The sequence below is a fragment of the Panthera pardus genome, unplaced genomic scaffold, assembly GCF_024362965.1.
Source record: "Panthera pardus isolate Hobbes unplaced genomic scaffold, ASM2436296v1 HiC_scaffold_6, whole genome shotgun sequence".
Taxonomy (NCBI): Eukaryota; Metazoa; Chordata; class Mammalia; order Carnivora; family Felidae; genus Panthera; species Panthera pardus.
In genome coordinates, this window is record NW_026526991.1 from 31,556,282 (window position 1) to 31,580,324 (window position 24,043).

The following is a 24,043-nucleotide window of genomic DNA, read 5'->3' on the forward strand; positions in this document are numbered from 1 at the left end:
TTTTTAAGTTTATTTATCTCAAATTTATCCTGAATCGTGAGATCATGACCTGAGCCGAAATCAAGAGTCAGATGCTTAACCAACTCAGCCACCCAGGCGCCCCTAGTTTCTTTAAAATGCAAATATATTTATATGTATGTACTGTATAGATGTGTATGGGGTATATGTATATTTATGTGTGCCATTGTTGGAGAATTAGGACCAGTGCAGCCTCTTGGAAAATATTTTACTATTTGACATGTTATTTTTGTTTATCCAACACTCTTAGATAATACTCTGTTACCATACTTAGCATTTTTATCATCTGTGCTTCAACTGTGTGGAGAGGAAGCAATAAAAAGTCATTTAATTAAATGTAACTATTTTATTCTTTTGCTCGTTCTTTACGGGTGCTGCATAGTTTCAAAGTATTTGCATATAAGTTATCTCATCTTGACTGTATAAAAACTTTGTGAAGCAGACAGATCTAACATTACCTCTTTAGAGATAAGGAAAGTAAGGTATAAAGAATTTAATTCACTGCTGAGCTAGTAAGAGATTGGTTAGGATTTGAACCCTAGTCCTCTTATTCCCTTCCAGTTTTTCCAGTCTACCACTCTACTAAAATTAGGTAAATGTTTGTTAATTGTTTTAATGAGGTAATTACTATGCTTGGTAAAGCTTATGTAAGTTAATCTAGAGTTTTGTAAATTTAGATTCCTAAATAAATGGATTTAGCATATTTTGTTATACCTGGCAGTGGGAACAGTAAAATGCTTAAATGTGAATTTTATTTACGGGTAATTTTTTAAATGATGATTTCAGTATTTTGCTTCACATTTCTTCAATATAATCTAAATATGTTAGGCTATAGAATCAAAGAATGCAGAAGGAATCTTTGATGCAAATCTGCATTTGAAAGCCCAAGTTGATCAACTTACTGGAAGGAATGAAGAATTAAGACAGGAGCTCAGGGAATCTCGGAAGGAGGCTATAAATTATTCTCAGCAGTTGGCAAAAGCAAATTTAAAGGTAAAACTTTTCTTAAATAATAGAAAATGCTAAGCATTATGAACATAGGCTTAATATGAAACTTAATTTTTTTAAAATCACTGAGAAAATGCCTCTTAAATTAATTCAACAATAAGAAAACTCCTTTTTGGAGTTTTCTTAATTAAGTGGGAAATAACTACTTTTATAATAAAAAAGAATACAAAAATTCTAAGTCTCTGCCTGGGTTTCTAAATAGAATTTGAAAGTATAATTTAATTAATGCCTGGTAGGGCATTCATACAGTTCCTTTTTAAAAATAATTCTGTACGAAGTATAAGTTACTGCTTTTAAATTTGTCTTTGGGTGTAAGAGATGTGTTTCTCATTTCTGAACTCTGTCTTTCCAGATTGATCATCTCGAAAAAGAAGCCATTCTTTTAAGGCAATCAGAAGGATCAAATGTTGTTTTTAAAGGAGTAGACTTACCTGATGAGATAGCACCATCTAGTGCCAACATTATTAATTCTCAAAATGAATATTTAATACGTATCTTACAGGTAGTAAAAATTTTGCATGTGAATAACAAAAGTAATTGATAATATGTTTTTAATTTAGTCTTCATACATTCTTTTGAGTTCTTAGAATATTAGCATTGAGGTATATTTTTATAGATTTTGATATTAAATGGAATTTGTAAATAAAAGAAATTTATTCTTCATCTGCATGAGAAGCATGTTGACATATCTTGTGCACATACAGGTCATATGAAATATATGATAGTAGAATAACATGCAGCAGCCAAAGTAGTAGTGTATAATTAAGGGGAGACCTTTTATTTAGTGTTGGTTGGATAAGCAATTCAAGTGAATAAAGTCTTGACAGAGCTTTTTGGTGAAATGATTAGAATTGTTCCTTTTTTGTGTTAACTACAAGAAAAAGGTTTTAAACCCAATTGTCTTTAATGTTTTTCTTCCCTTTATCTTGTAAAGTGTTAGTTAATCCATTAGTGAATTAGGAAGGGAAGTGCTTGCCCTGTTTGTCATTTTTGCTGTCTATATTGTGGTCATTGTGAATGGCCTAATGAGAGGTGCTTTTCATTATTTCATTTGAAGTGTAAATACCCATAACATTATGTTCATTAAAAATATAATTATAGGGGTGCCTGGATTGACCGTCCAACTCTTGGTTTCAGCTCAGGTCATGATCTCATGGTTTTTGAGTTCAAGCCCTGCATCAGGCTGTATGCACACAGCACAGAGCCTGCTTCAGATCCTCTGTCTCCCTCTTTGCCCCTCCCCTGCTCACACTTGCACTCTCTGTCTCTCAAAAATAAATAAATGTTAAAAAATTTTTAAGGAAATATAATTACAAAAATGTATTTGAAATAAATGAAAATACATTTTTGATTATAAGCACTACTGTTTCCATCTCCTAGATGATCCATTTGTAACTGTACTTGAGTTCTGATTATCAAATACTTGTTTCTGTGTTTGGAAATTAATCTTTTTTTGAAAATTAGAATTTGTGTGTTATCTAAGTCAGGGAGGGACAACCTTACCACTTATTAGAACATTACTTTATAGTGCATGTTATATTACTACTTCTAAGTTTATAACTTTAGCAAATTTTTTTAAGTTTATTTATTTTGAGAGAGACGGGGAGTAGAGAAGGGGCAGAGAGAGCAGGAGAGAGAGAATCCCAAGCAGGCTCCATGCTGTCAGTGAGGAGCCCGACATGGGGCTGGAACTCATGAACTGTGAGATCATGATCTGAGCTGAAATCAAGAGTCAGATGCTTAACCAACTGAGCCACCCAGGCACCCCTTAGCACTTTATAACTTATTCTCCTGCAGTGTAGGACACTGTCAACAAGTAATGACAGTATTGTCATGTTGCTTGAGATGAAATTCATTTTTTTTTTATCTTTATAGAAAAAAAAACATATGAGAGGTATTGTGGTAGATTAGGGAGCACGTATTGGGACTCTGAAAACCTGTTCATAGTGGCAAAACAGGTACTTGGACTCCCATACCTAGGAGTGATGGACATAGCCAAAGCCTTTAGAGTCATGACCTGATTTCAGGTGTTCGATCTGCATGTAAATATAGCATCTGACACCAAGTTTGCCATATTATATATGCTTAGAAATGATTACCAAGTGTAGTGGTGATGAGTTTTTTAATGTTAAGCTAATCTTTCCAAGTCTCTTTCTTCATTTATAAAATGAAATAATTGGAAAGGACATTTGAATAGAGGCATGAACAGTTAAGTTCACAAAAGGGTCTGTGAGGCTGAGTGGACTGGAGGTAAGTTTGTAGCCATTGTATCTGATAATTTATATGGTTACGGAAACTAACAAATATGATAAAAATAATGTTACCAATTTTATAGTACTTCTTTTTAAACATATTGCCTCATTCCATATGCCTTAAACTAAGATATTCAAAATAGTATAGAAATTATCTGAGCTGCTAATGGATTTGGTAACTATTCTCTTCTATATATTTTTCTGTAATCTTGTCAGATTATGAATTTATACTTTCAAATATAAAATATATTCTTATTCTTTTTTAATCCTTATTTCTAAACCAATTTTTAGGAACTAGAATATAAAGAAAATAAATTAAAAAATTTAGAAGATTCTCTTGAGGACTATAACAGAAAATTTGCAGTAATTCGTCATCAACAGAGTTTATTATATAAAGAATATCTAAGGTATAAATGTTAACAAAACTTTATAATTTGGTTGCAGTATGTTCTTATTAATGATGAAACTAATGTAAGGGAATACTTAGATATTTTGTTTTACCCTTCCCTCATACCTCTTTCCTCCTACTTTATGTCTTAGTTTCCTTATCTATAAATTTCTGAGATAGTAATGCCTTTTTCATAGGGTTGTTATAAAATTTAATTAAATTGTTACATAGAAATGCTCAGATATGAGCATTTGGTAAATGTCCTGGCACATGAATATTTTGTAAATGTCAGCTGTTAGCATCATTCTTCATCATCACTGTCAGCATTATTGATATATATCCATTGAGACTATTACATTTCTCCGTATCTCTACTATTTCATCTGTATCAACAGAAAAATTTTCTTATTAGTCATTAGAATACCTGAGCAAAGGTGATTTAAACATGAAGGGTAATTATTATGTGATCTAACAAGAAACCCAAAGCTAATTATAGGGTAGGTCATGTTTAGGGGTTGTTATTATCTCCTATTATAGTTTATAAAACAGATGCAGGAGTTCAAGAAAGATGGAGTCATGCCCGCTGAAGAAGAGGCAATTTTTTTTCCACATGACTTTTCATTTTTAGATAAAACATTTTTTCCAAAGTCTTCTAGCAGAGCAGATTTTGACTCAGATCACTTTAGCCAGAGTTGGGCCAATGAGCTGTCCGAGTCCTATGTTCAAGTCCAAACTATTCAGTGGCAAAGAGAATGAACGATGTCACTGTAATTTGTTTATGCTGACTGGATTTCTGGTGACTGGAATGTCTCTTGGGTGGGCAGCAGTATCTTACCTTTTAAGTCAAATGATTTCTAATAATGTCTGTATTCTATATTTTGCAAGTATTTAAATTAACACTGAAGCTTAAGACTAGGGTCTGAAAATTGAGACCTGATTTCCAGAATTACTTTGGAGTGTTGATTATTTTCCTATTTTCTGTTTTCAATAAATTGTTTATAAGATCCATCATCATTTGTTATATTGTAACAGTTGTAGAGTTGTGATTCATGGAATAATGAAAGTAACTTGATAATTTCTTTACACTGCATTTATTTAATAAAAATATAACTTACAGGCTAAATCCTTTTGGAATGGAATTTTGAGTTATTCTGTTATCGGATACCAGTAGCTATGATGTCTGTTATTTCATGAAAACTTTAAATTTCCATAATTTAAAGTTATCTTTTTCTGTAAGTATTAGGTGTATTATATTGTCATTTTTTATTTTAAGTGAAAAGGAGACGTGGAAAACAGAATCTGAAACAATGAAAGAGGAAAAGAAAAAACTTGAGGATCAAATCCAACAAGGTGCTATAAAAGTAAAAGAATATAATGTGAGTAAAAACCCTTCAAAATCAATATATACTATTGTACAAATTAAGATAGCTACGTTCACTAAGTAATGTAAACGTGTCTTTGTGCAGAATTTGCTTAGTGCTCTTCAGATGGATTCGGATGAAATGAAAAAAACACTTTCAGAATATAGTAGAAAAATTACAGTCTTACAAGTGAATGAAAAGTCACTCATAAGACAATATACTACTTTAGTAGAATTGGAGCGACAGCTTAGGAAAGAAAACGGGAAACAGAAGAATGAATTGATATCAATGGAAGCTGAAGTTGGTGAAAAAATTGGACGTTTGCAACGATTTAAGGTACATCTGATTTTTTTTTTTTTTTTTACTCTATGAAAACTTTCAGTTATGAGGAAGAGAGGATCATACAATGAACAGCCATCTCCTGGATTAATAGTTAACATCTATTAACATTCTGCCATAATTGTTTCATCTGTTTTTTGTAGGAATAAATTGTAGACATTTCTTCCCTAAATATTTTAGTGTGCATTTCTAAAAAAGCCTTTTTTTGTTTACATAACCACAAACTTTATCACATCTAACAAAATTGGCAATAATTGCCTCACATTATCTAATGTCCCGACCATATTCACATTTCCTCCGTTATCCCAGGATCCAGTTAAGGACCCTGTGATGTATTTGGGTATTACATTCATAAGCCTTTATTTTTTTTCATGTCTTCAATATTCATAGAATCTCCCCTGTTTTTTTTTTTCTCTTTGTGAAAAATGTTGAAGATTCGTGATTATTTTCTTTTGTAATTTTGTTTGTTCCTCTGTTTGTTATTTACTAAAAGCTTTGAAGCCTTGTTTATGTCAGATTAAACGTTTTTTGACAAGAATACTCCATCAGTAATGCTTTGTACTTTAGAAGTAATTATTTATATTGCATCACTTCAAGAGATGGAATGTCTGGTAGTCCCGTGTTTAGTGAGTGATTATTATCTTAAGGGGGAGACAGCCATATATCTCTATTATAAAGTGATTTAGTTAACTGGTGATATTTTGGTCCATGCAAATAACCAATTCTTTGTTAGTGCTCATAATGGGTTTAGCATCCACTGATGATTGTTGTTACCTGACTCAGTTATTTCATTAGAGTTGCAAACATTATTTTTCTAGTTATATTATACTTTCTACACTTATTAGCAGATATTCTTTTATAAAATATAGAGCTTTTCTTCATTAGCCCAGCCTATTCGGTTATTTTGAAGTATAGTTCCTACTAGAAAGGCAAGACAAAAGCTTCCTCCTTTCCTTTTAATGACTAGTCTTCAGAAATCAGAGTTGATAGACTCTGCTTCTTCTACCTGTTTGCCCGACTTCCCCATCTTTCTCTTCTTTCAGTATCATTACAGACTAACACACTTAGTCATTATTTGTCTTCATTTTGGCCAATGGGAGCCCTTTAAATTTTTTTTTTTTTTACATTTTATTTATTTTTGAGAAACAGAGTGAGACAAAGCGTGAGCGGGGGAGGGGCAGAGAGAGAAGGAGACAGAATCTGAAGCAGGCTCCAGGCTCTGAGCAAGCAGTCAGCACAGAGCCTGATGCGGGGCTTGAACCCACAAACTGAGATCATGACCTGAGCCGAAGTCGGATGCTCAACCGACTGAGCCACCCAGGCGCCAATGGGAGCCCTTACTTTTTTCTTACATGGAAATCTGTTATTAATATTAAAATAATTATTCTGTAATATTTACACATTAATTTGAAGATAATCTTGCATTGGTATTAGCAGTGACAACAGCAGTGCTACCAGATTTAGTTTAAAATATCTTTATAGTTCTTGGGGTGCCTGGGTGGCTCAGTCTGTTAAGCATCCAACTCTTGGTTTTGGCTCAGGGCATGATCTCACGATTTTGTGAGTGCAGGCCCCACATCAGGCTCTGTGCTGACAGTGAGGAGCCTGCTTGGGATTCTCTCCCTCCCTCTCTCTCAGCCCCTCCCCTGCTCACTCTGTCTCTTTCTCAAAATAAATAAATAAACCTAAAAAAAATTTTAATTTCCTTATACTTCTTATTTTCCTTAGAATATCTTTCAATAGGATGTATAGTCAAGGTAATATATTCTACAGTAACTTGAAATAATTCTCCTCCTTTTGAGGTTATACTATAAATTTGATGTATAATTAGGCTCATTTGTTTTGCATTTGTCTTCAAACTCATAGTTACTTTTAGTTTCTTTTTTAAAATTGATTTGAATATATGAAACATTTGCATCTTTTAAACATGTAGTCAGAGAAATCTTACTTCTGTCCCTGTACCTTTGACTCCATTCTGCCCTAACTGCTACAGGTAACTGATCATCTTTTTAATGTTTCTTTTCGAAGATATTAACAGACATAAGAAGCTGCATGCTGTGTGTACTCTTCTACACCTTGCTTTACATCTTGTCTTATATAGCTTATTTTAAGCATGTACAAGTTCAGTTTACATATCCAAATTTACATAGGATCATATAAACGCATAAGCGTTCAAAGTAAAATTAAAATGAAGTTGAGTTCCTTTTAAGGATAGTAATAAGTGAAATTGTCATGCTAACAAACTTACTTTCAATATGATCTTAAAGCTGAATCCTGAGGCAAAAAGGAACTTGTTGAATAATTAAAGCTGTTTTTATTTGGACATGTGATAAGGACATTTTGAGTCTTTTTAAAAAAATTTTTTAGTGTTTATTTTGAGAGAGGGAGAAAGAGAGAGTGCGTGAGCGAGTGGGGGGGGGGGGGCAAAGAGAGGGGGAGACACAGAATCCGAAGCAGGCTCCAGGTTCTGAGCTGTCAGCACAGAGCCCAATGCAGGGCTCGAACTCACGAACTGTGAGATGATAACCGGAGCAGAAGTCAGACGCTGAACCAACTGAGCCACCCAGGTGCTCCAGGACATTTTGAGTCTTAAGAAATGTACTTGTTTTTTACTTTTGTGCTTTCCTGAAGTATTGCAAATATAGTGAGTGTGTGAGATAGAAGGGGAAAAAAGAACTAGAATGTTCTTCTGTTCAACCTGACTATTCGACCTGGATTTGGGGAGATAGTACACAACAATTGGAAAGCTGAAAATTGGATATTTTTAGGAGATGGGAAATAGGAAACCCCTCCCCACACAAAGAATGTGTGAAATCAGATTCTAAGAGTAAGGTAGAATTATGTGTACTTACTTAAATGAAAAGAAGCTATCAAAATGAGACATGAAGCACTACCACAAATATTTCTCCCTCATTGCTATCCTTCACAAGAAATGATAACTGTAGTTCTTTATCTTCCTCACTTTATAAATTTGGTTATTCCTTGCACTACTTCGTCAACTTTAGAGAGAAAAGTTCAGATGTTTCTTCGTAGTGTTAATACAGAGTCTTCGAGTAGTGAATTTTTATAATTGTATAGCTGATGAGTAGAATGTAAAACAAGTAACTAAAGTCATTGGTATTATTAGAGACAGCTAATTGAGAGAAAATTTTTCTCACTAAGTATTGTTTCTTTCATGTGAATAAAAGGTTTTCTCTTTAATTACAAAACTAGTCTGTGTAACTATAATAAGCAGAAATAGGTAAATTGTAATGTGGTAAATCTAATTTTGCCATTCAGCTAACTAAAGGCAAGTTATTTTTAAGCTTATGAAATTTAGAAAAGCCATCCAGAGGTACATTCTTTTTTTTTTTTTTTTAATACAATTTATTGTCAAACTGGCTAACATACAGTGTATATAGTGTGCTCTTGGTTTTGAGGGTAGATTCCTCTGATTCATCGCTTACATGCAACACCCAGTGCTCATCCCAACAAGTGCCTTCCTCAATGCCCATCACCCATTTTCCCCTCTCCCCCACCCCCATCAACCCTTAGTTTGTTCTCTGTATTTAAGAGTCTCTTACAGTTTGCCTCCCTCCCTCTGTTTGTAACCATTTTTTCCCCTTCCCTTCCCCCATGGTCTTCTGTTAAGTTTTTCAAGTTCCACATATGAGTGAAAACATATGGTATCTGTCTTTCTCTGCCTGACTTATTTTACTTAGCATAATACCCTCCAGTTCCATCCACGATGCTGCAACTGGCAGGATTTCATTTTTTCTCATTGCCAAGTAGTATTATTCTGGGTGATACATATTTTCTTGCTGCTGTGTATTATGCTTTTCTGAAATTGAATTTCATTTTACTATGATAGTTATGAAAGGATTTCCTTTTTTTTTCATTTTTATTATGATTTAAAATTTCTAAATAGTACTATTTCTTCTACTAAAGAAATGAATAATTATTGTAATATTTTTAATACATAAGAAATCTTTTCTTTAGTGATTCTAAAATCTGTTTTGCTTTCAGCTATATTATCTTATCCTTCTGAAAAGTGGCTAGTACTTCACTAGGAAAAAATATACCAACTTGATTCAGTGTGTCTTTGTTTACATAGGAAATGGCCATTTTCAAGATTGCAGCTCTGCAAAAAGTTATAGATAATAGTGTTTCTTTGTCTGAGCTAGAATTGGCCAATAAACAGTACAATGAACTGACTGCGAAATACAGGGACATCTTGCAAAAAGATAATATGCTTGTTCAAAGAACAAATAACTTGGAACACTTAGAGGTAAGTGTATATAGTCCTTGAACCTTGTAATATTAGCTGTTCCTCTTGGGTGCTATCTGTAGGTGCGGAATGACTTCATCCTTTCATCCTCCTTAGTCCACTTGCAGAATTTTATTGAATCAAGACGCTTAACACCAGGCACTTAAAAAAGAAACAGAAGCATGAACCAGACAGGTTACAGATGATTGTAACCGAAAGAGGAGGCATCATTAAGTACCCATCCTTCTCTCTTCTCCCTGATCCCAGTGCAACTTATTTTCTTGTACCCCTTGGTTTATGTTTCTTGGGATGGATATAGCCGAGAATGGCTCTTCCTGACCCTGGATGAGCTGTGGAAATCCCCATCCTTTCTAACTGTACAGATAAGGAAAATAGGATGAAGTATCACATATTCAAACAGTCTGTGGATATGGCCCAGAACCCTTGTCGTCCTCTTCTAGCCACTTGACCTCCATACCTTTAACGCAAGCAAAACCAGCTCCTGATTTGTTCATCTTCCTCTTCAGAAATAGGGGCTTGTGTCTTTTGACATCTTCTCTTTTGTGATCTTCTCCTAGGAGTGGAATGAGGTCTGATTTTGTTAGCTTCATAGATTTTACTTGCTTAGAGGGACACATTCAATAAAACACCCAAATGTTATTTTGAATAGCTTTGAATGACTCCTATAAAAATATCTGAGTGATTTATTAATACTAACTAGCAATAATCATGATCAGTTTACTTTTTACTGTTTTGCCAAAGGGAGATGATTATGTTAATTTCTGTAGAAAATTTTGAATATTTAGGTGTGGTAATAATTTATTTTTCCCCATTTTTCATGTCCTTTGCACGCTTCCTCTGTATGATTTTAGAATCCATGTAAGGAAAAAAAAAACCAAGAAAATCCATGTAAGAAATATATTATGTAGATAACAGCAATGAGTAATTTTTAACTTATTTATCTATTTTTCCAAAGAATATTTTTCATCTTTCCTTAAAATTAAAAAAAAAAAATGCGTTTGTGTTATATTCTTTCCCGCATCTCGATTATAATTCTGAGTATATTTTTATCCCTATTGACAGTGTGTCAGTTTTATTCTTTATTATGTGTATTGTGGTAGCCCTTACTCTATCCCTATCTCCTGTGTTACCTCCTCCTTACTTCCACCACTATGGTCATTCTAAACATGAATCTGACCATGGGACAACGCCTTTGCTTCACACCTATCAATCACTGTCAGCCACTTAAAGAATAAAAGCCAAATTCCTTTTGTGATTAGCCCCCACTTACCTCATGTCATCTCCTATGGTGCTCTAAGTACTTTTACAATTTGTTTTTGAAATTGAACTACCAGTTTGCTGGGACACAGTGTTTTTTCTCATATATATATTCTTATGTACCTGCTGTTTCCTTGTCTCGAAAGCCCTCCCAGGGCTCTCCACTTATGTGCTCAGTGAATTTCTATTCATGTTTAAAACTTTGTTCAGGGGCACCTGGGTGGCTCAGTCAGTTAAGCATCTGACTTCGGCTCAGGTCATGATATCTCAGTTCGTGAGTTTGAGCCCCACATTGGGCTCTGTGCTGATAGCTCGGAGCCTGGAGCCTGCTTTGGATTCTGTGTCTCTTCCTCTCTCTGCCTCTCCCATAATAAATAATATAAATAAACATTAAAAATGTTATATATAACAAATAAACATTAAATAAATAATAAATAATAAACATTAAAATAATAAACTCAATAATAAATAAACATTAAAAAAAGAAAAACCTTTGTTCAGACACTGTCTTTTTTTCTGAAGCATCTTTCTTTATAGAACAAAGTCTCTCTGTCTATATTCTCTATCTTGTACCTGTTTCTGCTATTTATATCACATCATAATAAGAGTGTTTGTATGTCTCCATCCCCTACTGGAATATATTCTTGATATCAGGAATTCTATTTAATTCACTTTTATGTGTTTAGTACTTCCTCTTTGGCACACAGAACTAATAAATGTTGACCTCAAGAGAGTTATTAATGGTGTAGAGCCATGGTGCAAAGGTCATCAGATGTGGTGATTAGGAAATTGTTGATGCCTTTCAAGAGTAAAGTTCCTTTTTTCTTTTTTTTTAATTTATTTATTTTGAGAGAGCGAGAGCAGGGGAGGGGCTGAGAGAGAGCAAGAGAGAGAGAGAAGCCCAACCAGACTTCATGCTCAGCGAAGAGCCCAATGCAGAGTTCAGTCTCACAATTGTCAGATATGACCTGAGCTGAAATCAAGAGTTGGCCACTTAACTGACTGAGCCAACCAGGAGCCCCAAGGGTAGACTTTATTGAGAGTAAAAGTGGTAAAAATCAATTTTCAGAATATAAAGAGAGTGGATGATAAGAAAATGCAAAAACTGAATGGGTGGGGGTGATAAGGCAACAGAAAAACTAGAAATCTGATGATAGAAGTAAAAAGAAATTAGATACAGGTTGAAGTAGGATCAAGAGAAGGATTTATTTTATCAACTGTTTTTTTTTTTCTTTTTTTTAAACAGGCCAATGAAGTTTGAGGGTAGAGGGAAAGAAAATTTAGAGCAAATAGGGAGAGGTCAATTGAAGATTCTAGAGGTGGGTGGTAAAAGTGTGGGTGCAGGGCACCCCACCGAGGGCAGGGGAATAAGAATGGCATCTGGAGCAAGACCAGAGTTCTTGAAAGTCTGGAAGTAAGAGGGAAAAAAAGGTAGAAAGATGTTAAAACCTCTAAGCCCTCTTTTTTCCCCCCCTATGTATTTTCAGTATCTAGAACAGGGTTGTAATTGTGCACATTACCAGAAAGTCACATTGTATTCCCTTATCTTGCTTTCTTTTTTATCATAACGTCCTCTTAAAAAAAATAAATAAAACTAAATAAAACCTCATTATCCTGTTATTCTTCGTAATATGTATTATGTAACATTGTATTATGTATTGGCTTCTTTTCCAACTACCCCCTGCCCAACACAAGTTCTAGGACAGAATTTCTTTATATGATTCAAGGGCTTAAAATACCTGGCATATAGTTAGTATTCTGTTTGTTAAAACAAAGAGTAAATGAGCATATTAAATTTATGTGCCAACTCCTACATTTTTGTGTCCAGTCTGCCTTTTCGGTACTGTAATGGGATTATCTATTTTACAAATCCTGTTTCAAGAGGATCTCAAATTTAACATATCCAGAATGTCTGTTTCTGTCATAGTTGTTTCCGTTTCAATAGGTGCTGCTGTTACCTACTCCATGAAGGCAGATACCTTAGAGTTACTTTCTGTCATTCCTTTCCCCTGTCATTTTTATTTCCCAAATGTAATTCATTCATATGTGTGTCCTCTTTTCTCCATCTTCACTGCTGTGACCCTACTCATCAGGATTTTGTATTTTCTTAATTTTGATTTCTCTGCTTACCCCTTTATTTATTCTCCACATTGCATTCAGAATGGTTGTTTAAAACGTCCTCCTTAAAGAAGCTCCTGGGTGGCTCAGTCAGCTAAGCATCCGACTTCAGCTCAGGTCATTATCTCGCAGTTCGAAAGTTCAAGCCCTGCTTTGGGCTCTGCTGACAGCTGAGTCTGGAGCCTGCTTTGGATTCTGTCTCTCCCCCTCTCTGCCCCTCCCTTGCTCATGCTCAGTCTCTTTCTCAAAAATAAATAAACATTAAATTAAAAAAAAAACAACAAAAATACTTCCTCCTTAGATGTTTAAATGATTTCCTATTATATATTAAGTTAAATTCTAGTTCCTTATCTTGACATACCATGCCCTGCCTGGTATGACCCCCTATTATCACTCCAAGTTTATCTTATACCACTCGTCACTGTTATTTTTGCTGTCTGTGCTTAAGTCCTCTAATGCCCCAAACTCAGTCCTCCATCAGAGCATCAGGGTTTATCAACACATAGCTCTTCTCTCTGGCTGGCTTCTTGTCAACACTGGCTCCTTGAGCCCTTGGGTGGCTCAGGTGGGTAAGTGTCTAGCTCTTGATTTTGGCTCAGGTCATGATCTCACAGTACATGGGTTTGAGCCTTCTTTAACCTTTCTATCTTGATATGGTTCCTTTTATTTTGCTCTGGATCCATACTCTGTTTCTTTCTAGATCTTTACATTCTTAGAGTTTTTGGTTTGCTTACCTGTTCACTGTCTTCTGCCTTCCATACCCTCCCCAACTCCTGCTACACACAGATACCCACAGATGCTAAATGGTGAGGCCTGTGAAGGCCAGTATTTTGTCTGTTTCTTTCCACCGTGGACATGAAGTACAGCACCTGACATGATGGTGTGCTAGTGATGCTCGGTAACTGTGTGAGAAACTCTAAGCATTCCAGCTTGGCCAAAGTGAACATAGCAGAAGCTAATATTCGGAAGTCACATATTGGATATATTTTGATTATTTTAACATACTTTCTTTATATATGTGTGTGTGTATACGTGTGTTTATACATGTATGTGTGTATATATTCCGTGTAGGGAAGCTCCTAATTTTGTTTAAAAAAACCAGATTGTGAGTTTTAGGAGATATTATATAAAGTTAAGTCAATATCACTTATATCATATTAGTCTGAATTATAATGTAGTTTCTCAGTGATGTTTCTGTTTTATTGAGTGTGAAAATGCATCCCTGAAAGAACAAGTGGACTCTATAAATAAAGAACTGGAGATTACCAAGGAAAAACTTTACACTGTTGAACAAGCCTGGGAACAAGAAACTAAATTAGGTAAGTATGATGACTCTGATAATGTAAAATGATGAAAATCTAATAGTGAATACGTTATTCATTTATAGTTCCTTTTCTATATCAGATGAAAAGGAAGTATTTTGATAAAAATGAACTCTGCCTAACAGTTTAATTTAGCAGACAGTTGATGAATAGTATCTTATGCTAATCTCTACCAAAATTTGGTTTTTAGTTAGTAGATGAGTTTCGTTAGTAGATGAGATTAGTTCATATATGTTAAAAAATTATGACAGAGCATTAACTATTTTGAACCATTTAACCATAAAGACTGGTGATAATCTTAAATACCTATATTTTAGTGGTAGTATTTAGAAGTTTTCCACTGCATGTAATATGTGTAAAGTTATATTAGGAATGTACCATTTAATACATTTAAATTAAAAGGTCACCATAAAACATCAAAATAATTTTGAAAAGAGTTTATATTGCCTATAGCTTTACTATTATTATTTTTTTGTATTCCCTTATACATGTTTACATGAGTACTGGGTGTTGTATAAAAGTGTAGAATCACTATACTGTACACCCAAAACTAATATTACACTGTATGTTAACTAACTGGAATTTAAATAAAAACTTAATAAAATAAATAAAATGTAAATGACTCTAATAGTAAACATACATATACTTTAAATTATAATGAACATTATATACTGTATTCATTTAGTAGATATTAATATATTTGCTTTATTCATCATTCTTACACATACAAATATCCATGTAATATCTTACTGTTTGAGTGATTAAATCACGAGGCCTTCTTATTTTTGCTGTTGTTTATGGTGCTCAATGAACATCTTCATGTATATCTAACAGATATTATGACAGATATTAAAATCTTTGTGGGTCCTGCTAGGATTTTCCTTATTCATTTTTCAAATGGTTTTCTATATTCATTTTTAAATGATTATCTTAGTTTATGATGTTTAAATAATTTTATCTTACTAGCATTGTGCTTTATAATTTTCAAATAAATTTGCTCCTTTAGATAAAGTGTTTTTGTATGTTTGTTTTCTAGATCTTAGAGCTCTAATGTTATTCAAGGTTTCTGTTACAAAATAGAGCTGTTTTATTAAATTGGTAACTGGGACGTGTAGTAGTTTAGTGAAGCCTAACATTGGGCCTAATATTATCTAAAATAAGCTATTTTTAGAAATGTGATTTTTAATTCTTTAAGAAATTAAAAGTGAATTGATTTCCATGTAACTGCTACCTGAAAGAAGGTATCATTTAAGCTAAAATATAAAAAAAAGAGTATTACATACAATTGTAGTAAGTTCTCTGTTCATTTTACTCTGTCTCTCTTAAATAAGTGCTGGATTCCCTGTAGAAATTCCTAAATTTCTATAAGGACTAACTTTTATTATCATTTGACTGATGAAGAATATAAGTTCCCGAGAGATTAAATGGGATAGGCAGTTTCCAAACAGTAAGTAACAGAGCTAAGACTGGAATCTAGGTCTATCATAATTCATAAGGCTTGTGTGTTTTCTGTGGAACCATATTATTGCATCCTTGTATACAGTGTCCAGGGGTGCCTGGGTAGCTCAGTCAGTTAAGCGTCTGACTTCAGCTCAGGTTATAATCTCATAGTTTGTGAGTTTGAGCCCTGCATCAGTCTCTGTGCTGACAGCTCAGAACCCGGAGCCTGCTTTGGATTCTGTGTCTCCCTCTCTCCCTGCCCCTCCCCTGCTTGCACTCCGTTTCTCTCTCTCCCTCTCTGTCAAAAATAAATAAACGTTAAAAAAAAAAAAAAAAAAAGTTTCTAAAATATTTGGCATCTAATTTTGATAACAGCTTGTGATTGACTTAGTATTGTTGCATATAGGAAATGAATCAAGCATGGATAAGGCAAAGAAATCAATAACCAACAGTGAAATTGTTTCTATTTCAAAAAAAATTACTATGCTGGAGATGAAAGAATTAAATGAAAGGCAGCGGGCTGAACATTCTCAAAAAATGTATGAACATGCAAGGACTTCATTAAAGCAAATGGAAGAACGTAATTTTGAATTGGAAACCAAATTTGCTGAGGTTTGATATAATTTTTATCATGTAATTGGCATAAAGGATTAGTCATGTTAGACATTTTATATTGTAAGAGATTTGTTTGTATTTCTGAAGTAATGTTAATATAGTGCTGTGTTTCATAAAAGATGTGTTTTAAATCTGAAACATTTAAAAAGAAGACAGGTATTTCTGTGAATGAGTTCTTATTTTTCATCAGCATTACATTATTAGATTTAATGTAAAAAGATATTATTTGCTTAGTTATGATAATTGCCTTCCACTACCATCCATTCATTTAACAAATATTTATTGATGCCTGTTACATGCCAGACACTGTATGGGGGCTAGTTTTATCACAGGAAATAAAATAGGCAGTAATCTCTGCTCTTGGGACTTTACATTTTAATAGTAAGTTTTAGACCTTTTTGATATGCTCAGAAATATTAAATTGGTTGGCAATTAAAACAGTTTGCAAACATTCAACAATTAATGATGAAGCGGCACGTTTATAATGTTTACCTTGAGAATTAGTATACTTTTCCAAACATATTTGTCATTTTGTTTATTTTAACTGAGTCACTAAGTATATGTTAAGATTTTATTAACTCATTTATGTTTATTTATAGATGATATAATTGAAGTCAAGCATAATGAGTATAACTACGTTTCAAACAAATGTTAAAAAATCAGATTCAAATATTAGACTATGAGTTGTCTAATATAAATGACTTTTGGTGGGTTGACATATAACCTGAGTTCTTATAATCTGTTCCTGACTCTCTTTACCCTCTTCAATCTATTCTTAATATTTCACACTCAATTCATTATCCAGACTAATGCTAAGTAAAGAGAACTGTGGTAATATCTAAGTTGAGAAGAAAATCTCACCAAAAACTAATATATCTGAACATTTTTGTTGCTTTTCTTAGCTTACCAAAATCAATTTGGAAGCACAGAAAGTGGAACAGATGTTAAGAGATGAACTAGCTGATAGTGTGAGCAAGACAGTAAGTGATGCTGATAGGCAACGGATTCTAGAATTAGAGAAGAACGAAATGGAACTAAAAGTTGAAGTGTCAAAGTAAGTGCATGCAAACTTTTTAGTCATTAGGTGCATCTACTCTAGTTGATTTTTAAGAAACCTAATTACAGTGGTTCGGGGTAATATTCTTAGTGGAATTGATACTGGTTGTTTTTATTTTTGTTTTTTTTGTAAGAATAAGGTGAAGTACTAACAAGATTAGTTTTTAACAGGCATGAATAATAATACTGAAGAGGAAATAACTTTTCAAGATTCATGTTTTTCAGAGTCCAGGAATAGTATTGCAGAAAGCACTGAATTTGGAATCAAGACCCTATGCAGTCGAGTTCTTCCACATACTAATATTTTTTTGGAGGGAAGTGGGGTGGTCATTCAACTTATTTAAACTTAAGTTTCTTATATCTGATAAAAAGATAGTATCCAGAATACATAAAGAAATTATACAACTCAACCCAAAAAAAAACCAAATAATCTGATTAAAAATGGGTAGAAGAAATGAACAGACATTTCTCTAAAGAAGATATCTAGATGGCCAATGGACACATGAAAAGATCCTCTCAGCATCAAGGGAAATGCAAATCAAAACTGCAATGAAAAAACACCTCACACCTGTCAGAATACTAAAATCAAACCATAAAAAACAAGTATTGGCAAGGATGTAGAGAAAAAAGAACCCTCTTGCAAATGGTTGTTGGGAATGCAAATGGTGCAACCACTGGAAAAAAGTATGGTTGTTCCTCAAAAAGTTAAAAACAGAACTACCCTAAATACTACTAGGTATTTACCCCCCAAAACAAAAACACTAATTCAAAGGATACATGCACCTCCATGTTTGTAGCAGCATTATTTACAATAGCCGAATTATGGAAGCAGCCCAAGTGTCCATGATAGATGAATGGATAAAGAAGTGGTGTGTATATGTAGGTATATGTATATATATAAAGGAATATTATTCTGCCATAAAAAAGAATGAAATTTTGCCATTTACAACGACGTGGATGAGCTAGAGAATACAATGCTAAGTGAAATAAATCAGTCAGAAAAAGACAAATACCATATGACTTCACTCATATGTGAAATTTAAGAAACAAAGCAAAGGGAAAAAAAAGAGGAAGAGACACAAACCAAGAAACAGACTCTTAACTATAGGGAACAAACTGATGGTTATCAGAGGAGAGGTGGGTAGGGGGATGGGTTAATTAGGTGATGGGGATTAAGGAACGAATTTGTCAGGAAGAGCCCTGGGTGACGTATGGAATTGTTGAATCACTATATTGTACACCTGAAACTAGTATAACACTGTATTTTAACTATACTGAAATAAAACAACATAACATAAATGTAAATGAAATAAATATATTAAGAAATTGCTATAGCCACCCCAAATTTAAGCAACCACTACCCTGATCAGTCAGTGTCATTAGGGAAGACCCTCCACCAGCAAAAAGATTATGGATAGCTGAAAGCTCGGATAGATGATGGTTCGCATTTTTTAGCAATAAGATAATTTTTAATTAAAAAAAAAATAAAGGGGTGCCTGGGTGGCTCATTCCGGTAAGCATCTGGCTCTTGGTTTCGGCTCAGGTCATGATCTCATGGTTCGTGAGTTCGAGCCCTGCATCCAGCTCGGTGCTGACCTCATGGAACCTGCTTGGGATTCTCTCTCTGCCCCTCACCCCTTCCCCCCATTTCTCTCTCACTCTCTGAAAATAAATAAACTTAAAAAAAATAATGAAATAAACTTGTTTTTTTCTCCTTTTTAAGGGAGCACTAGTATCTCTTCTACTTGTTTCATAAGATTGCTGTAAAATGAAAAATTCAGATTTTGATTCAGTTTACATTTTTTGAGTACTATATACTGTGCTAAGTATTAAACATATATTAACTCGTATAATTACACTTAATAACCTTAAAGTAACATTGTGATTTTTATTTTACATGTGGAAATAGTTTATTCACTTGGAACACAAAATATATCTAAGGAGTAAATATTGTGTGTGAGATAGATGCTATGTACTCATTCTCATGGGTGATTTTGTGTTACTTCAGTAGAAACGTAATAGGAGCCGTAACATAAGTTGATCTGTCAACCACAAAATAATTTATAAAAAGGGTTTTATGATTAGCGTATTATAAAGTAATACCCATTTTTTTGGAGTATTGATAGTTTTGAGAATGTCCATCATTTTCATCCCATTTCACTATGAAGGACTCCATTTTGTATTCTTCCTCTTACCTCATAGACCTCACCTTTTGAGATAATTTAATTTACAATTATGCATTTTATTTTAATTTTTAAAACTTATGTAACTGGTAATGAGCATAATCAATATAAGGGAACCTTATTTATATGTCACAGTGCACTAAAATTATTCTAGCCCAAAGTAAAATGAATTTTTGCTTTACCTGTGTGATCGTGTAATAGTAGTCTTGGAGAAAATTTAATAATTTACCATCAAGCTTCTCCCATTTTTTGTAATTGTAGTAAGCATATAATCTTTCTTTTTTTCATTTCTGACAGTTTGTAAATTTAAAGCATATATTAATCCATCTAGGGAACCTAGGAATCTTAAATTTCTGTATCCTTAACTGTACAATTATGTCAAATAAACCTACCTTAAACCTTATTCTAGCTCTTTGAAACTAGGGTAATAAGTATCTTATGAAAAAAGTGTGGGAGACTAGTCCTATGGCCATATACATTTGGAAAATGCTGTATAGATAGATAATTTTTTACTTTGGAACTTTTCAACATTTCATACAATACTATGTATTACGAATTTTCAACGGGGAGGGATGTTGGGAATGGAGTTTTTTTGACAGAACTCTCATGGAATTATTTCATTAAATGGTTTAGGAAATTTTGCTTTAGTATGTCACACCAAGAAGAGATGCTGGAAATTAGTGGCTTTTCCAAGAATCTAGAAATCTGAAATACTAGTATTTACTTAGAAAATGGACCTAATTGTTCCTGAAGTGTTTTTTCATTTCCTAGACTGAGAGAGATTTCTGATATTGCCAAAAGACAAGTTGAAATTTTAAATATACAACAACAGTCCAGGGAAAAAGAAGTAGAATCCGTCAGAATGCAACTGTTAGACTATCAGGTAAGTACAGTATTGGCTCTTGTAAGTGGATTTTTTTCTTTTTCCTAAATTCACATTAGATATTGGATAATTTTATGGTTTTAATCAGAGGCTGTATCAAATGGAAGCTCCTGTACTTGTTCATTGTAACCTGATTAGAAAACTCTTTAATTTGAAATATCTTTCATGGTACAGAAAAACATTTACATACCTACAGGTACATTGTGCTGGTCGCTAATTAAAGTTAAGGTTTGAGGAGAAAGTCTTTCAGAACTGTATTTTCTCTTGTATTAATATGTAGCTTTTTACATATTCTCCCATTATAAATTTTTTAAGATTAAAAAAATTGTCAACATTAGTGTTGTCCCGGCATTGATATTTACATATGGAAGTTTAAAAAAAAAACAACAAAACAGTAATATGCCAACTGTTATTTAGTTGGATACTAGATTTAGATTTTAAGTATGTTTGATTCTGGGGTTTTTTCTTTGACAAGTTTTTGGTAATCTAAAGCCAGGCTAGATTTTTATAGGATCTCATATAGCATACTTTTTTAAATTTTATGTAGTAGGTCATGGTTTTAAATCCATGAAAAGTGTCATTAGAAAAACTTGAAACTTATAAATATATACTCTTTATATCAGGCACAGTCTGATGAAAAGGCACTAATTGCCAAGTTGCATCAACACGTCGTCTCTCTTCAAATCAGTGAGGCTACTGCGCTTGGCAAGTTGGAATCAGTTACATCTAAACTGCAGAAAATGGAGGCCTGTAATTTGCGCTTAGAGCAGAAACTTGATGAAAAGGAACAGGCTCTCTATTATGCCCGTCTGGAGGGGAGAAACAGAGCAAAACATCTGCGCCAAACAATTCAGTCTCTCCGACGACAGTTTAGTGGAGCTTTACCCTTAGCACAGCAGGAAAAGTTCTCTAAAACGATGATTCAATTACAAAACGACAAACTTAAGATAATGCAAGAAATGAAAACTTCTCAACAAGAGCATAGAAATATGGAGAACAAAGCAATGGAAATGGAATTAAAGTTAAAGGGGCTGGAAGAGTTAATAAGCACTTTAAAGGATGCCAGGGGAGCCCAAAAGGTAAAACATTGGTTTTTGGTTCAGTATTTCCAAAAGAGTTACAAAGTAATTTTAAGTTTTTAATAAATAGCTATCTGAAAAATGTTTTGTATAAGACAAAAATTCCAATTACGTTATTCATTTAGGTTTTGTAAGTTAAGGCTTGGCTATTTGAATGTCTAATTGTAAAAATAAAATGAGACTCTTCTAAACTGTGATTTTGGTAGAAATGCTTAGATTGTATACTATGAAAGAACTTTAAACATTCTAGAAAAGCTTATATATATTAGCTAAATACTAATTTTAGTTATTCATAAACATTATAGTGGTTATCAGTTGAATTCTACCCTTCATAATTATTATCTGTTTAAAATTATTTACAGGTAGTAGGCCCACATTTACTTTTTAATATAATTTTGTTTTTACCTTCATTTGGTATGCATTAAATGAAAAGTAATTACCTTGCTACTTAATTTTAATCTCTAGGTTAGAAGTATTTAGGATTTCCATTTTTGAAAGTAAAACCAATGTTTCAATGACATATATGAAAATAATAAATGAAAGTGTTAGTATTATCCATTCTCACATAATTTGAAGAATGTTTTATGTTAAGATGGCACATATTTTTATAAAAGTCTATGAAAATTCTAAGTAAACTTTGCTGTGTGGCTGAACCAAGAATAATTTTTATCTCAAAGAATATGTATTAATTTCAATGAAAATTATTAGGATCAATGGAGAAATAATTATATGGACAGTGTTTACATTTGTACATGTAATTTATAAATGTTTAGGTAATCAGTTGGCATATGAAAATAGAAGAACTACGTCTTCAAGAGCTTAAACTAAATAGAGAATTAGTCAAGGATAAAGAAGAAATAAAATATTTGAATAATATAATTTCTGAATATGAGCATACAATCAGCAGTCTGGAGGAAGAAATTGTGCAGCAAAACAAGGTTTCATTTTATATTTATTTTGTGGTCTTGTTGCTAAGATACTAAACATAAGAATATTGTATGAGTGATTCCATTATTCTCTTTTTTTTTTAAGTTTATTTATTATGAGAGAGAATGTGTGCGGTATGCATGTGTGCAAGCTGGGGAAGGGGAGAGAGAGAGAGAATCCCAAGCAGACTCCGGGCTATTAACCCAGAGCCTGATATGGGGCTCCATTTTGTGAACCTTGAGATCATGACCTGAGCCGAAACCAAGGGTCAGATGCTTAACCGACAGAACCACCCAGGCACCCGTGCATTATACTCTTAATTGATTGTAGCTCTCATTGTTATTGTTATAACATATTCGTTGTCTTATTTTTGTTAATACTTATTTATTTATTTTGAGAGAGCAAGTGAGCAAGCATGAGTGGGGGAGGGGCAGAGAGAGGGAGAGAGAGAATCCCAAGCAGACTCCAGGGGGCTGTCAGCGCAGAGCCTGGCGCAGAGTTTGATCTCACATGAGGTCATGACCTGAATGGAAATCAAGAGTTGGACGCTTAACCCACTTAGCCAGCCAGGTGCCCCTGTTTCTTATTTTCTAAGGCATTCAAAAATTTGTATTTATTTACTTATGTTGTAATAGTAGTTTTAAACTTAAAAGAAATAATACATAAATTTATTTGGTAATTAATTTTTATTTTGACATTAGTTATGTGACTCTTCACAGTTACGAGTCTCTAGTGGCTCTCATTGATGGAGTAGGAGAAGGCAGCTTGGTGTAGAATAAAGCACATATACTTTAGAGGCAGACAAAATTCCCTAAGCTCATGCTTGCTTGCCTCAAAATTTGTTGTTCCCTCCACTTAAAGTGTTCTTAGCCCAGATCCTTGTATTGTTTATGCTTTCATTGCTTCTGGGTCTTAGCTCCAGTGTCTTACCTCATCAGTGAGGCCTTTATTAGCCACCCAGTATACAACAGTAAATTCTGCCATCAAGATTCCCTAACTAGGGATTATCTAAGTTCATTTTTCTCCAGCACTCATCATCCTGTAACATGTTACATGCGTATTTATTTATTGCCTAGAATAGCGCTTAGCACATAGTTCATGTCATTAAATGTGATGGATGGATGCATGCATGGAGAGATTGAAATCCTGACGTCACATTTTCTATCTCTGTGATCTAAGGCAAGTTACTTAATCTCTCTGAGTTTGCATCCTTTTTCCATAAAATGAGAATACAGTGACCCCAAAGGGTTGTTGTAAGGATTAAATAAGAACATGTATGTAAACTTTTTTGTCATATGCCTGGTCAATGTCTGTGTATCTGATAGTTTCATGAAGAAAGGCAGATGGCCTGGGATCAAAGAGAAGTTGAGCTAGAACGTCAACTAGACATGTTTGACCATCAGCAAAATGAAATACTAAAAGCAGCACAAAAGGTATGAATGATTAACTCTGTTTGCTACTCTATAGCATGGCCTATAGTGTTAACCCACAGAAGTGGTTTTAAAGTCCAATCAAATTTTATTGATATTGC

The 24,043-nt window shown here is 33.6% G+C and overlaps 1 protein-coding gene across 7 annotated transcripts in view; it reads left to right on the plus strand.

Annotated features, from left to right (window-relative positions):
• CEP290 (centrosomal protein 290) overlaps positions 1 to 24,043 on the plus strand; it is a 91,797-nt gene that overhangs the window by 29,553 nt on the left and 38,201 nt on the right. For all 7 annotated transcript variants that reach the window (XR_002079106.2, XR_008419658.1, XR_008419660.1 and 4 more), the window contains 13 exons: positions 847 to 1,011; positions 1,379 to 1,528; positions 3,570 to 3,685; positions 4,939 to 5,041; positions 5,132 to 5,362; positions 9,459 to 9,632; positions 14,215 to 14,326; positions 16,176 to 16,381; positions 17,287 to 17,438; positions 20,395 to 20,506; positions 21,130 to 21,585; positions 22,359 to 22,523; positions 23,838 to 23,945. Coding sequence is in view for 1 of the 7 variants with exons in the window: in XM_019446374.2 (XP_019301919.2) it covers positions 847 to 1,011; positions 1,379 to 1,528; positions 3,570 to 3,685; positions 4,939 to 5,041; positions 5,132 to 5,362; positions 9,459 to 9,632; positions 14,215 to 14,326; positions 16,176 to 16,381; positions 17,287 to 17,438; positions 20,395 to 20,506; positions 21,130 to 21,585; positions 22,359 to 22,523; positions 23,838 to 23,945 (2,250 nt within the window). In the remaining 6 variants the exon portion in view is untranslated. The remainder of the gene's footprint in view (positions 1 to 846; positions 1,012 to 1,378; positions 1,529 to 3,569; positions 3,686 to 4,938; positions 5,042 to 5,131; positions 5,363 to 9,458; positions 9,633 to 14,214; positions 14,327 to 16,175; positions 16,382 to 17,286; positions 17,439 to 20,394; positions 20,507 to 21,129; positions 21,586 to 22,358; positions 22,524 to 23,837; positions 23,946 to 24,043) is intronic.